The sequence below is a fragment of the Panulirus ornatus genome, chromosome 66 (genome assembly GCF_036320965.1).
Source record: "Panulirus ornatus isolate Po-2019 chromosome 66, ASM3632096v1, whole genome shotgun sequence".
In the NCBI taxonomy this organism is placed as follows: domain Eukaryota; kingdom Metazoa; phylum Arthropoda; class Malacostraca; order Decapoda; family Palinuridae; genus Panulirus; species Panulirus ornatus.
In genome coordinates, this window is record NC_092289.1 from 2718383 (window position 1) to 2734821 (window position 16439).

The window sequence follows — 16439 nt, forward strand, 5'->3', positions numbered from 1 at the left end:
AATTCCCTTATCAATACTAGTGGTTTTACAAAAAACAACACATTGTTTACAATTGTTTGTAATCATTCAAAATTCTAAGATTACATGAATTATTTCACAGTGAATGGTGTTTCGAGCTATAACAGTTTTTCACACAAATTGCTTGTACTATAATTTTCCGAACGAGTTTCATGCAGTAACCGTATGGTTTAGTGTTTACTATACAGGTGAACTGCCCACGTAGTAATGACAAGCAAGAAATAGAAGGATAATGATACATTTGAACACATACACACAAATGCAACCTAATCCGCACGCTACAACTGACGCGCTCGACTTGGCAACATGTGATGCTATGCTATGGAGGCCGCTGATTGGTGGCCTCTTCTGTGACGTCACGAGCCAAAACAAAGCAAACCCCCGTCCGCCCCACGCTCAGAAAGCTCCTGAACTTCGTTGAATGTAGTCCGACTGATCATATCACTCGTAAATAACACCACCATCATTGTTCATCCCAAGTAACATCTACAAACCAATCCTCTTAACATCCGCGGTCACTCTCGCACGATCATTCCGGCGTTTGGTTTTTGTGAGGAAATTAATACGAGGCGAGATGGGCGAGGTGGCTGTCAACGGTCTCGGGCCGATCATGGCGGCTGACCCGGTGGACGATGAGGTGCTGTTGAACGGGTCAACTTCGGACACTAAAGAAAATGTTGAAGGACTCGTGAACGGTGTAGTTGAACTGACTGAGCGCGTGAAGCGCCGGGCTAAGCGCCCTTCTAAGTTTATGACCAAAGAACTGAGTCGCGCGAACTCGGACACGCAGGTGATAGCCCCACTGCGTGCGCTCAAGAATTCTCGCAAGTCGCGCAATGGGTTTGGACGCGGCCTTCCTAAGAAGGGTGAGTTTTCAGTTGGTTAAGATATTTCTATTGATCATGGCTAGTGGAAGAGTTGTAGATGTCAATGTGTATATTGTCACATGACACTTATGTTATTACGTGTGAAAATGTAACCATTTGATGACTCGGGACGCGGCTGCCGCTGTCGTGGGTTCAACTCGTATTCGTAAGTATTTTGATTGTTGAGAGTTATTTCACTATGTACCTAGGCTGTATTATATATATATATATATATATATATATATATATATATATATATATATATATATATATATATTATATATATGTGTGTGTGTGTCTGTGTGTATGTGCATCAAAAAATGCTGATCGGACTTTTGAAGTGGTATGAATGCGTATTACATTGTGTTTGATGGTGATTTCAGCACATTGCTGGTGTTCTTACCATTGTTTTCTTATGATAATCATATAGAGGCCGTACAGATTGTAATTAGGTCCCAGGTGTAAGCAGGATGAGTTACAAGTGTGGAGGGAGGCGTGGCTGTTATTTGTACCGGTACTACGTGCCTGCAGGCAGCTAGGGAGAGCGGCTGTTTTTGTGCCCTGACGGGGAAGAGTACTTTTCCCCCAAAACATGTTTTTATGCGACTTGATTTTAGAGGCAGTGACGTCAGTCTTGTAGACCTAATGTTTTGCAAGTCTTATTAATTTGATCATGTTGATCAGGAACGTTAAAAGAATTTAATCCTTGGAATTTGGTTGTTCAGTGACCTCATGACAGTAACTGGGATTCCAGCATTACTTAGAAAATGGGATGATACAATGTAGAAATTATTGAATGTAGCGTGGTATGTATATTTGTTTCCCTACGATTATAAATGTTGATCGACATTGGCATAAGCTTAAAGATTGGGGAAGATGAGAAGTTATTGTGGAGGAAATCAAAACTCATGAACCTACCCAAATTTACCATAGCAACCGAAATTTCATATATTTGACTGAATAAACTTGATTTTGTTGGTTTATATAAGTTGAGAGGTTTGTTTACTTTGTGAATTTATCGGGAAATGGTTGCCAGCGTTGATATAAATAAAAGGCTTTCCCCATACACATCCACCGTATTTTGCTGAAATGCAACAGTTTTGGTATTAAGTCGGCGAAAGACACTTGTAATATTGTTGGAGACTCATTGAGGTAAAGATTTTTGTTTATAATTTGTGCTAATGTGAATTCCAGGTGCCCCGTGGCAAGGCATGTTGAAGCTAGTGTAGAACTTTGTTTCGACTAGTTTACATACAAAGACAAGTCGAGGCTGATATTAGTTCCTTTGTGGTTTTCTTAGTATTCTAAGGTGTTCTTTCAGGACAAGAGATAAAAATTATATGAAAAATAATTTCTATTGGAGTCTAGGGATCCTGTAGTACAGGTCTTCCATTAAAAGGGAACCAAAACACTCACTGAACAAGGTACATTTCGGTTGCAAAGGGAAGTCTTGTGGCGTTTTTCTATTAAGACCGTCTAGAATTTCTGCAATCGTTCCCCCTTCTTCTACACTAACTCGTCATTTTCTTTGACCATAGTCCCTGCTTCCATTTCCAGTATTAGAGCATTAAAAAACTCCATTAATATTTATGAACTGTGTTACATTCTCCCACTGCATAATAAATTCTAATATGCTGATAGAAAGGTTGCGCTTTTGCTGAATACTGGTGTAAATAATAGAGAATGAATTTTGTATTTAGAATACGGGGACCTAGATGCCGGAGTTGGCCTAGATGGGACACAAGACGAGACTGCAAAGAAAAGCTACTAGTGGTGGCTGGTCGTGCAACAGGCCCTTGCGTACGTTTAAAAGGACCGGGTGACGTAGCGTAAGGTGGTTGGCCTTGCAGTGATGGGACGGTTGAGCTACCTGCCGTGGGTATTGTGGGGATGGTTGGTGTTGCTCTGCGCGTTCGCCCAGGGGAGACTTTGTTTAGGTTATACGAGACAGAAGGGGTCTTGGTTGAGGCAGCTGTGAGGGACATTTGATCTGGCTGTCGGAGACGTCTGTTTATGTTAGAGGTTGGCGAGCCATTTGGCTTGTGTTGAAATTAGTTTCAGGGGACGCTTAGCCGGTTCACTTATAATGTAGCACACTAGCACTAGACTTACAATGGCTTATCTGTCGTGTAGCTTAGGATGTAGTCAGATATGAAGAGGGACAGTTGCAGGGTGACTTAGGTACAGTTGGTTGAGATGTCAGTAGCAGCCAACGAGACAATGAAAAGACGGGGTTTTCGTAAGGGAGAAATTGGCGTGTTTTGGGAGGCAGCGCAGGGGGAGGGTTAGCCACACTCTAGGAGGGGCAGTTGACCAGGCCCTCGCTGATCCCTGTACGTCGTTTCACATTGATAACTTTCCCAGACACATATGACGACCCCTCTCTTGCCCTCTCCATGATACGTCCCCACTGGCAGTTCCATCCTTGACCACCAGCTAAAACCACCTGATCACCTTCCATTTTCGCTGACGTATTTCGGTCCCTTACTGGTACCTGTCTTCCCCCTCCCTCTGGTAGTAAACATGCCTCAAGTTTACGCTGTTGGTAGCTTTACCGAGTGTTTGTGACCCTGACAGTAAGAAAGCCTCGTCATAGTACGCACTAAGTCTGCGACCCGTGGATTCCCCCCCCCCCCCCTTCTCCCAAACCGGTAAACCACCTCCCTCCCACACGATTACTACAATGACGAAGCTGCCACCACCCACTTTTGAAAGTTTCCCCCAGGCACTGCTAGCCTTGGTTAGGTCGTTCACCGCCCGTGTCGCGAGTTTCACATGGCATTGGTTTATCTTTTCACTGCTAGATTCAGTTCAGCGGACTAAAGTAGGTTCGCCTCTGGTACTGTCTTTGTACTAGAGGATTGCCTGTGTGGTTGGATGATTTTGCTTTTGTGATTATATGTGTGGTTGGATAAGTTTACTTTGTGTAACGTTTTGTATTATAATTCTTGATGCTGCTGGCAAATTGTCATAGTTCTGTCGGGAGATGAGCAGCGTGCCCAGACACTGTGACCAAGAGAGGCTGTTCTTGGCCGCCGAAGCACTGGCTAAGTTACTCTCGCCTGACCTTTCCCACAAGACGTTTCCAGAACCTCCAGACAATGAACCATAATATTGTGCATATTTTATGACGTTGAAAGTGTGTAGAATTTTTTTTTCGTAACTTTTCATCAATGGATGTTAGTTATTTTCTTGGCATACTGATTTATGACTTTATATTTTTCTGGTACTTCATTCAGATAAATTATGGATCATTATTTAACCAAAAGAGAGGTAGAACATGAGAAAAAATGATGGAAAATTGATAGAATTAACCCCTCGTGACATTTTGGTGCTGATGTGAATTAAGGGTTAAAAACGGCACGATAAGACTGGAACATAACAGGATTTTCATCTATAATGAAACTCCCCTCAACAGCTTTTTGTTGTGCGTGAGTAAGCGAGTAAAGTTCGAGTACGTAGTGTACCAGTTTGCTGGAAGCCGTGGGTGTGACGAGCCAGGTAGCGAAGAGAGATGATTGGCCGGACTGCGGTCTACTCCTCCTGTCCGGTGGGCGCGGCCAGCATCGCCTGCTGGTAGTAACCGCTTGCATCCCCAGGGCTAGGTGTTGGGTCCTTCTCGGACGTTCACTAATCTTACCCACAGTCCTGTGACTTCTCTTGGGTTGCCGATACCCGGCCGGCGTTGTCACGGCACAAGTCTCGTACTCCGACATGTCGTTGGCATTGATGATCGAGTGTACAAGTCGTAGAGAAGGGGTTTTTCCCCGGATGTTTGCCGTGTCATCTAAATATCACAGGACACAGGGTTCATGCTTTGGTGCGCAGGACTCTGCGCGTTGATAGAAGACATAATTGCATCCAAAGTTCAACTTTCTCACCTTGCGCATATTATTAGCTATGATGCTTTCGTACTTTTGTAAACAATATGCTCGAAATAATAGCGTTCATATTTTTCACTTGAGATTATGTAAGGATTGAGTAGTAGTTAATGATAAAATCTTCAGAATTAAGAAGTCTTTTGATGTAAAAGAAACATACTTTAATGGCACTTTAGGAGAACTTCGCAAGCATCGGTGCGTAGCCTAGGACGCTCACTCAATAGACTGTTTCGCGCTGTGCCTTAATTAAAGCACAGCTGGCGTTTTCTTAGCTGGGACGGAGTCTTACAATTCCTGAACTAGATATCCGTCCCCTAAATTAAGGTTGGATCACTCCTGTGCATGTCTGGCGGATTAGAACAAAGCGTAGCGGACGATGAAACTTCCCAGAGCCCAAATCATTTTACTTTTTTTTGTCATCACTGCAGCATTGTTTACCTAAAGTGAAGCACACCTTAAGAAGATTGTACTTTTGAGACGTCTGCTGACAATCCTCTCTGTCCTAGACCAAAAGTATCTCCGATAACTGATTTAACTCCACCTTTCCTTTTCCGACCTGATTAAACTGTAGCTAACGCCCCAGCTGATAACTACGCTCTTATTAGTACCTTATGTTCCTCCGATTCAGCTCCAGATTATTCTGCATTTAATCCTGCCCTTCCCCTCTCCCTTCTTCTCCTCCTCAACCTGTGTCATTTATGTTTTCTCCGCGCAGAGTCTTTTAAGTACATTTCCAGTTCCAAGTGGACGAGGAATACGGCTCAAATGGCATACCTCCCTCAAGTCCTACTTCGTTTTGAACATATTTAACCTAAATATTCGAACCTGTGTAACATTTTGGCATGGGAAAAGCAGTAACCTAGCCAAATTCTAAGCTCAATAATTCAAATTCTTCATGCATTTCTTCCTGAGTATCACTCGCTGTAGTGTTTGATTTCAAAACACTACAGTTTAATCCAGCAGTAATATAAACATGGGCGTAACCATATCCTTATTTCTATCCTGGAAACCCCACGTAAACATGTTTTTCAAAAGCTTGGGTATATTGCATTGTTGAAGTGGTTACTTGTCCGTTTCGTATCAGTGGGTGTATTCACCCATGTATGGAGTACTGCTCATGCATTACGGGTGTTCGTCATTCACTTCTCTGTTGTTGAGAATGGAAGCAAAGCTCTCCGTTTTGCCCGGGTCTCCAGACATAACTTTCTCTGCCATTACCTGTATCTTGACTGCGCCATGTTGCTGCCCTCTACCTGCTCCTTTGATACTTCGGCCACTGCTCACGTGAGCTGTGATGGCTATTTGTGTTACGGGGAGGGAGTTTTACTCTCGTGTTGATGCCTGGGTCCTTAAACCTTCCAGGCTTGGCCCAGAAGCACGCGTCTGTGTGTGTGAACGATGATACATCTCAGAGGGAGCTTGGTTGTCGTGGGGCCTGTTGGGTTAACGAGCCTAACCCCCCAAGGCCCAGTGCTTAGGTCCCTCGCCGCCCTAGAGCATAGGGCCCGCACCTCCTGACTTCTTGGGAGGTTTAATGTCAAACAGCAAAAACAACTCGAACAACAAAGTTGTGTAATTCATTTCTTCAGTTTGTCCTCTCCACATGTAAGAGTCTGGTCTGTAAATGTCTGCTGAGCCTTAATTGATTTGACATTATATTCTGCCTTCCCCTTTCCTTTAAACCCGTTTTGGCCTTGTTTGGGGCATGCTTTCCAATGACGGTCATTATAAGAAAAAGAAAGATCATAAGAGCAGTTATCATTTCCAGTTATAAAGGAAGTCATGTGTCTGAGGAAGGAATGTCCATTTCGAGTTATTACACACAAACTTCATCGTAAGGATTCTGTGTCTCAAACACTTACAATCCCGTTCCCATCTCTCTGATCCCCAATATTGTAGAGTACAATCCCTTCTCTGTGATAGATGATATTGTAGAGTACAATCGCTTCTCTGTGATAGATAATATTGTAGAATACATTCCCTTCTCTGTGATAGATAATATTGTAGAGTACAATCCCTTCTCTATGATAGATGATATTGTAGAGTACATTCCCTTCTCTGTGATAGATAATATTGTAGAGTACATTCCCTTCTCTATAATAGATGATATTGTAGAGTACAATCGCTTCTCTGTGATAGATAATATTGTATAGTACATTCCCTTCTTTATGATAGATGATATTGTAGAGTATAATCCCTTCTCTGTGATAGATAATATTGTAGAATACAATCCCTTCTCTGATAGATAATATTGTAGAGTATATTCCCTTCTCTGTGATAGATAATATTGTAGAATACATTCCCTTCTCTATGATCACTATTGTGGCTTTGGCGAAGCAATGTCCGTGATCTCGTGTATGACAGACACTCCTATGTTCACCATCCGGGAAGTTTTATCGATTCTTTAATTGAATTTCTCCGTGATGGCAGATGTAGTACATGGATAAAGGCCTCCATCTTGAACATTAAGTCATGATTGCCTCCATCATCATGAGAGAACACTTATAATCGGAACCAATTTGCTATCAGTAATCCTGCTCATATGAGCTCTTTCTCTGACGGTTAGGATTCAAGTTTAATTCACGACCTTATTGGGCCTTGTGTCAAGACATATATGAGGACGACAAATTCTCCACTTAGGCCTTTCTTCGTCTGCTCTTGGCGCTAACTTACTGATCAAGGAAAATAGCGCGTATGTTCGAATCCAGGTTGCGGCAGCAAGCCCACAGTCAACCCAGCTGTTTATCCTTCCCTAGGGGTTGGTCGATAAAATGGGTACCCGGATCAGGCTAGGGTATATATATAATATATATATATATATATATATATATATATATATATATATATATATATATATATATATATATATATCCCCTCATGTGTGTAAACGTGTGTGTATGTCTGTATGTAAGCGCAAGTGTTGAGGGACAGATGACTCAGCCGGCTTATGGAGGTTAGTCAGTCTGTCGTTGTTGCCATGGCTGGTTTATCTGTTTTATCAGCACCATAAACCGGGAGGGTAATCCCCACCGGTTTGTATTTATACAGCAATGATGCAACCCCTACCTCAACCATCTCATCCCCCCCCCCCCCATCCCCCCATCCACATCCTTCGGAGGGCTCACGGTCTTTTAAATTTGGGTCGTCTGTTTACCACCGTAAAGATTTATTCTTGCGTCCGTGTCACGAGGGTGGGTTTTGCGTACCATCCCCCCTGCCGGCCGTCACCACCCGTATATATTCCAGTAACATCCACACCCACCTCCCCGACACCTTCAGACCTGCCACGTACTCAGTCAAACCCCAGAAGTTTGTGGTGATTCTAACACACTGACCTCCACGACCCACCTGCTCCACAGCTGCTGCTCCTCCTTCCCCCCACAACACGGATGTGTAACCTCGACCGACACCACCCCCAAGGAAACTCGAGATTTTTCTACCTACGTGCGATACAACCACATAACTCCCCTCCTCCCCGTCAGTCTACCTCGTTTGCCACCCCAGAAGTGTTCCCTCCACGCCTGCCATGTCATATCACGTTACTACAAGTATCACCACCGCGACTCGTTCTCTCCCTCCGTCTCACCAACGCGACTCGTTCTCCTCTCTCCGTCCCACCACCGCTGCGACTCGTTCTCCCTCCCTCCCTCTCTGTTTCTCTCTCTCCATCACCAGCCTGGACATAGCGCCAGTATCACGAAATAACTTCTCATCCAGAGTTACCCTTTAGCTGCCAGTACTCCCCTCTCTTCCACATCAGCTGTTGGAGAGCACCTCATCCACCACAGGTCCACCTGCTCTCCCACTCTACCGGTAGAGTTGTTCGTCTTTCACTATGGCAGCGGGAGCGAGCGAGCGAGCGACCTGGCTGGCGGGTGGGCAGGCTGGTGGTTGCATAAAGCTGACCTAACCCCCGCCTGACATAAACTGTTATCTCAGCAATAGTGGCGGCCATGGTGGTGGTTTGTGTACGTGTGGTGACGGGGGCTGTCTCAGTGGTGGTTTGTGTACGTGTGGTGACGGGGGCTGTCTCAGTGGTGGTTTGTGTACGTGTGGTGACGGGGGCTGTCTCAGTGGTGGTTTGTGTACGTTTGGTGATGGGGGCTGTCTCAGTGGTGGTTTGTGTACGTGTGGTGATGGTGGCTGTCTCAGTGGTGGTTTGTGTACGTGTGGTGATGGTGGCTGTCTCACTGGTGGTTTGTGTAAGTGTGGTGACGGGGGCTGTCTCAGTGGTGGTTTGTGTACGTGTGGTGATGGTGGCTGTCTCAGTGGTGGTTTGTGTACGTTTGGCGATGGGGGCTGTCTCAGTGGTTGTTGGTGGTGTTGGTTGTCTCAGTGGATGGTAGTAATGGTGTTGTCTTGGTGGATGGTAGTAATGGTGGTTGTCTCAGTGGATGGTAGTAATGGTGGTTGTCTCAGTGGATGGTAGTAATGGTGGTTGTCTCAGTGGATGGTAGTAATGGTGGTTGTCTCAGTGGATGGTAGTAATGGTGGTTGTCTCAGTGGATGGCAGTGGTAGTGTTGGCTCTGATGGTGACCGTGGCCTTAGGGGGAGGGGTGGCTTTCTCTGTTGTGCTCGTGGTGGTGGTTCTTGTTGCTATGCAGCGCCCAGCCATCTGGACCCAACCGTCAATAAGTCGTCAACTCGATTCTTATATTCAGAGATTGGACCTTGCCGTTTCCTGGCACAAGTGTTGTATAGTCTTGTTTTGTCACGGAGAATCTCTCCCAATTTTTAACATTGATAAGACACGTATCTGCTTTTCTATTACGACTCGCTATCACACTTGTATAAAAATATTATCACCCAGATGAACCTTAGGTTGGCTGGAGAATTTCTAGGTGTTAAGTAACAGCTGAGGGGGGAGTAGTGGAGGTAACAGCTGGAGGGGGGTAGGGGTGTGTGGGGACGACGGGCATCCTGTCGTGGAGAGGTGTTGCCCTCACGTGAGCATGACTAGCACGCGGGCGTGACGCTCCTGTTACTACCTTAGTTGGCGTACAGGCAGGAGGAGGAGAAGGAGGCACAGTCGATTTAAGGCGACATTTTACGCACCGCTCAAGCCATCGTCTCTCTTTCTTACGTTTAATTACTTAAACGAGAGCGTAAATTTATGGGCGTACGAGACGATGTGTATCTTCTTTCCCAACTTCTATGTTTGATGTTTTTATTTATTATAAACAATAATAATACCTGGCACTATTATTGGTTCCAGTTTTATTTGTAAATATAAAATTTCGGAAGGGCAGATTTGATTCCCCACAAGTTATAAGAGTGAAGCTTGTCTTGTGTTTGAAGTGCCATGTAAGACTTTACGTTAGACTGGTGTTTCTGTACCACTCACGGTTGTTCATTCATAAGTGTCTTGCATAGTGCAGTACAAGGCAGTAATGAGCCAGAAGTTTTATCATGAGCCGACTGCTGGAGAAGCCAGTTGTGGGAATCGTGTTTTCTCAAATGGCATTTTTCCATATTTCGCTTTTTGGACGAGTGTTTGGGAATGTGGTTAATTTATCTCGGAGGAATTGATGATGTCTGGCCTCTCATTACAGTACTTTTATCAATCAGTCAAGCGGATCTGCCAATGTAATTGATGGTAAAAGATATTCTTATCAGTGTAGTATGATGTAATACTATTTTACTATGTTACGGATATGTACATAATTTGCCGCAGATAACATATTATACTTTTGAGGTTATTTTTTTTTTGTCATAACCTGTGACTCATTACTGATGCGGTTTCATTGTATTTTTAATTTGTGGACGCCACTCGGTTTAACATACAAAACTGTCGTTATTCCATTTGATTTTGGGATGTGTGTAGTGTTCATACGCCACGTTGTACCATTCCGCGTCTCTATAAGCAAGACTATCCAGGTGTGTAGGAAATCATCGCGATGATGGATCCATGCGTATGTGGAGTGGCAAGTGAAGTCATGGGTCGGTTGTGTTGTGTGCGCGCGTGAAGCTACGTGTGACGCATCTGCCACACGAACGTGTTCCTCTCTAAACCCAGCTTGACTGGTCGTGTTGAAACTGCTGGGTTAATGCTTTTATCAGTCTTGCGTTATTGTATGGTTTAGCTGATTAATTCATGTTATTTCTTCATCTAATCCAGTGCCTTATAATCAGATGTTGGTGCTCGGGTTGTGTATATAGGTAAGATTTGGTCTCTTGGTAGATTTTACTTAGTTTTTAATTTCCTCCGGAGTTATTTATGCACTTGTCACCGTCAATTACTTTTTTCGTTTGACCTTCGTTCCTCTACCCGCCTGGCGTGAGCGTTCCCGTCCACGCTCGCTTGTCCACCCTCTCTGTATCCAAGTGCCCTCCTGGTCTACCCACCAGCTACTCCTCCATCCTATTTCCTCTGTGTAGCCTCACTTTGCCTTTCGCCCTCGTTTGACTCCCTCCTTGCCACCTCTCCGTCAGGTCTCCACCTTCCACTCTCTTTCTCCTCTCGCTATGGACCGCCCCACTCTTTCCGTACCCCCTGCCGCCCTCCGCATCTGGCCGGTATTGAGCGGCGTCCCGGCTTGCCCAAGTTCTCTTCCTTGCCGGCCGGGCCCGTCTTACCTGTTACTGGCCTGTATCACTAAGCCTCGTTCCACCCTCATCGTTATTGTCCACACTCTCGTTAACATCTTCCCCATACGAAGAAAAAAAAAAAAAGATAGTTTGGATGGTTGGGAACAAACAACTCACAGATAACGTGGTAGCTTTTGAGAGACTTGCCAGCACCTCCCTTCTCTCGTCTCCTTAACAACCTGACCTTGTTGGGTTCAGTGTCAAGGCCGTCGAACAATGCTGATTAATTTACTGTTGGTTGGTGTAATAATTGGGGATGATGCTGGCGATTGGTCGATGCAGCCAGGTCTTGGAAGGTTGGTTTAAGAGATAGGGTAGGGCGATACAGTGCTACTAGCGAAGCGGGAGATTGTGTTCTGGCCTGGAGACGGGTCGGGTGATGAGTTGACGTTTGGCTCGAAATGAAACTTATAAGTTTATCATTCCTGTAAGTCTGTGCTCCCACTAGTATTTTGGATACTTAATACATTTGTAACTATGTTTGGATAATAATAATAATAATAATAATAATAATAATAATAATAATGGCTTATTGAATAATGGATGCATCTCAAGGGCTGACAATAAACGAATGACCTTTAGTAAATATAGGACTGTGAAGGGGGAATTGGGGTATCGGAAGTCCTTACACAATTTAATATTATGGTTGGGTATTTTAAAATGCAATGGTTGGAGTGAGGCTATGCATGTCAGGCTTGCACGAGTGCGGATGGGTTCGATGCTGTTGTGGTGGCAAACTGACAATCTCTGGTGGCAGGAGGTGTCTGGTTGGAGTGGAATACGAATAAATAGAGCAGTGGGTCATGTTATCTGTGGACGTGCTGATAAAGCAGACCTGTGAAGTATGGTAAAGCTAGAATTATTATCAGCTGGCTTTATCGACGGTGCGCGGAGAGGAGACCTCTTCCAACCGCCATTGGACTAGGCTTCGCAACTGGCAACCGATGTTACGTAAAGGCGTCAAGCAAACAGCAAGTGGCAGTAGAGCTTTAAGGTACTTGGGGCCCCTGTGTTTAGCAGACGATATTTGGGGTCACAGACGAGTTACTTCGTCCAAGCCAGATAAGTGGGCTCTTCTGGAAATGGGAAATTGACAGTGGGAACTATGAAAGAGAAGGCTCTTGCCAGTGGGCTCGGTCGGTCCTGGCGTTTTAATGCTACGCCATCAGTTAGGGAAGCGACATATTGTTCATCACAACCCTGTGCACCACGATATGAGGAGTCGCCAGAAAATTTAACACAAGCTCCAAACTTTCGACTTCGAACAATTTTAAGTTGAAAGCTTGGTGCTTCTCTGTGTTATTTCTCCAACGAGTTTCGTAATAGCTTTGCTTCATGAGCGTGAGTTACAAGAACCCTGTGTACGTACGTGAGGTCATGATTTCTGCTGCTGCTCGCGGTTAAGATTATCTTTGGTACTATTGGAGCGAACCGAAGTTCTAGGATTCCTTGATGAATTTTTGGCGGGTACCCAGTAATTTTATACACGTATTTCGAGAACAGGGTTCACGTTTGCGAAGTACCTTAAAAATCGTTAAATGGATCTAGACATATTTTCCTTCAAAACTTCATAAAAGACACCATTAGAAAAAAATCACAAACTTGTGCAACCGTTTCTGCTCGAGGACTAACAAACAGGCTGTGAGAAAATCGCAGTCTACGCTCATATACAAGAAAGTGTTAAACGTTAAATGCAGGAGGGTTACAGGAATGCGAATGTGTCCTGTGGTTTGGCGTACCCTCCACACTCAGCCACGGCTCTTGTTGGGGAGAGTTGGGGGAGAGGGGGATGAATGTTGACTCTGTGACCCGGACGGACCTGCTGCTTGCACCGCTGGCGTCTGCGATTGCAAACACTTAGGGTTCTCAAGTAATGGTTGTGGTGGTTGTTCTTACGCCATTAGTCGTCTGCCCTGTCATGGGACCACATCAAGTGAGAAACTCATCCACAAAGCCAAATACTTTCACACACACTCCTTCCCTCTACTTGTGTGTGTGTGTGTGTGTGTGTGTGTGTGTGTACACAGGAGTAAAGACATGGTAATATATGCAGGGATAAGAGACGGGGCAACACGAGTGTGAAACAAACTCCTTGGCACACAAATTGTAAACACGCGTACACACACACACACACACACACACACACACACACACACACACACACATACATATATATATATATATATATATATATATATATATGAAAGTTATGATCAAACTTAAACGCTATATATAGGTAGATAGATTTTAGTTTAAATACAGAATATCCTACCATCTAACTTTAAATCTTTCTTGTTTATCATTTTACATCACAAAATTATGTGGCAGAGAGGCATTTTTTTTTTTTTTTTGTATGAGGAACGCTTTGTATACAGAGCCAGGCTTGTAGGCCAAAAGTCCCTCCCCTGAGGCCCCCCTGTAAAAAGAAGTAATGTAGAAATCATTCTAAACTAAACCTTAGGATGGATAAACCTGGTGTGAAATGAGATATTTAAAACAACCAGATATTACGACCTGTAGCACAATACACTTCGAAATCTTGTCCACTAGTTTATCTTTGGAAAAAACTTCGTTTTCAGTTCTTGGTGTAAAGACCATTCTAAATCTCTCAATCTGTCTTCTGACTGTAACAGCGGGGTGGGTTTTATTCGGTTCTTCTTGATTTAAGGATTGAAAGCGAAACCGTTAAGTAGCGTGATGTAATATGTTAAATAAAAAGTGGTTTTGGTTTGTATAACGAATTCAGGATGTTAGCATTTGTCTGGTAAGAACTGTGTAAGCAGAAAGGTCGGTTGGTTAGATATTTAATTTTTTTCTTTAAAGCCAGCAGACTACCAAGGCCGTTCACGTAAAGTTACAACCAACATGTGAATAATACTGTACGCCTTCACGTGTTATAGATTCCAAGACCATATACTCGTGTCATTACATATGTGGACCATGAATACGAAGGGCGTAGGCTTGGCTGGGAAACGCTGGCGGCTTGAGGGTATTGAGTATTATCTTCGCCATTGTTGGCGGTATTTGGTTCCACATCTGGTCGCCTACCGAAGACTGAGCACTGCTTTTAGGTCAGACGGAGACCGGCTAGAGGAATTCGGTGTTTATATTTCGCCCACAGGCCGGGAAAGAGGAATCCCGTGCGTGGTTTGTTGTTCGGTGAAGATGGGCGAAAAGGTTTCCGGAGCGAATTTCGTGAGATAGAGGTTAAGGAGTTGCGGTGAAGAGGATGTAACCCGTAACGAGTCCTGTTCTTGCATGAGATGCTCACGGTAACAGTGTAATGAGACCTTGCAAGCGGATCTGGTCTCTGGTAGGAACTCTGGTAGGCTTACCTCTCTCCTCCCCTGTCCGTAACTAGTGTTGGGGGGAAACGAAGTTGATTACCCCCATCATCATTTTTTTTTTATCATAGTTACAGTGATTCCATGTTTGTTTTGATCATGTTAGAAGCATTGCGAAAACGAGAATAACCGAGAGATGTTTGGTGAAGGCAAGGTAGGCGCGGCGTCGCTTCCCTAATTCATGGCATCCTAGTCTTTCGGAGAGGATGCGTGGCTTCCTACTCCGTGGCGTCTGAGGTTTTATATGAATGATGTAACGTGCGCAGTTGTGGGTGTCTGTGGTGGTGTGGCGTGCTGAAAGTGGTAGAGAGAACCGGTCGTCGTTGGTGAGCGAGGGAGGGCAAGTTTTAAGGCGGTAGCATTGTAACCTTGGGCGGGAGGAGCATGGCGGTTGCAGTAGCGCTGAGGCAGTCGTGATCAGGTTTGGACGACTTAGGTGCAGCAGGTTGAATAAGCAACTGGTTGAGGCACCGGCGAAGGTAAACAGAGTAGCTTGGGACGAGAGAGCTACCACTTGGTCGGTACACTGGTAAGTCAGGGACTGACTTCAAAAAATGCACGTTTCACGTCAGTGTACTAAAAAGAAAAGTTATAATTTTTTTGACACTCGTTACAACCTGAAATTAGCAAGCCTGCGAAAACTTAACGAAAACTGATTTTATACGAATCTTCATAGTTGCTTCCTTGTTTTTTATTTTTTATTCAAAAATAGTGGGATAGCAAGGAGCTTATATTGAAAGGATCTCAGTGTTGCGCGTAATTAAGTATATTCCTGAGTCTACGGGAAAAATGAAACACGATAAGTTCCCTTATGGCTGTTGGAGATTTGTATATATATATATATATATATATATATATATATATATATATATATATATATATATATATATCATACAAACCTCCAGCAGCCAGGATCGAACCCGGGACCCCTGTGCCACAGGCGGAAATGTCCATTGGATCTTATGGCAAGTGCCATACGAGTCACCTTCGGCTTGGCTGTATCATCATCTGTTCACGAAAGGAAATACAGTCTCGTCCAACTTGCTTTAAAGGAATCCATTATTTCCCCGAGTACTGGAAGTTGCGCCCAGCCTTGGAGCTGCAGGAACTACATGCAGAGCAGTCTTCCTGTAATTTTGTTTTATTGTGCTTTATATATATATATATATATATATATATATATATATATATATATATATATATATATATATTATTATTTTTTTTATTTTGCTTTGTCGCTGTCTCCCGCGTTTGAGAGGTAGCGCAAGGAAACAGACGAAAGAAATGGCCCAACCCACCCCCATACACATGTATTTACATACACGTCCACACACGCAAATATACATACCCATACATCTCAATGTACATATATATATATATATATATATATATATATATATATATATATATATATATATATATATACACACACAGACACATACATATATACACATGCACACAATTCACACTGCCTTTATTCATTTCCCATCGCCACCTATATGATATACCTGTATGTTTATGAGTGGATGGGTCTGTCTTCGTCTGTTTCCTAACGCTGCGTCGCTATCGCGGGAAAATGCGGTCAAGTATAAATAAAAAACTATTGCGCTATCAGGTGTGTACATTAGTATCACGTAATCACTAGATGAATAGAGCTTATGTTAAATTAACGCAGGTGTTCATATCTCGGCGGTGGTATGCTGCTTCAAGGTACACATATATGCAGCTGTTGGTGAAGGCT

At 43.8% G+C, this 16439-nt stretch overlaps 1 protein-coding gene across 1 annotated transcript in view; it reads left to right on the forward strand.

Moving 5' to 3' along the window:
- Nucleotides 1-416: 416 nt before the first annotated feature.
- Pdcd4 (Programmed cell death 4) overlaps nucleotides 417-16439 on the forward strand; it is a 47792-nt gene continuing 31769 nt past the window's right edge. Inside the window, exon 1 of the mRNA XM_071658432.1 lies at nucleotides 417-884. Within this exon, the coding sequence (XP_071514533.1) occupies nucleotides 593-884 (292 nt within the window). The 5' untranslated portion in view covers nucleotides 417-592. The remainder of the gene's footprint in view (nucleotides 885-16439) is intronic.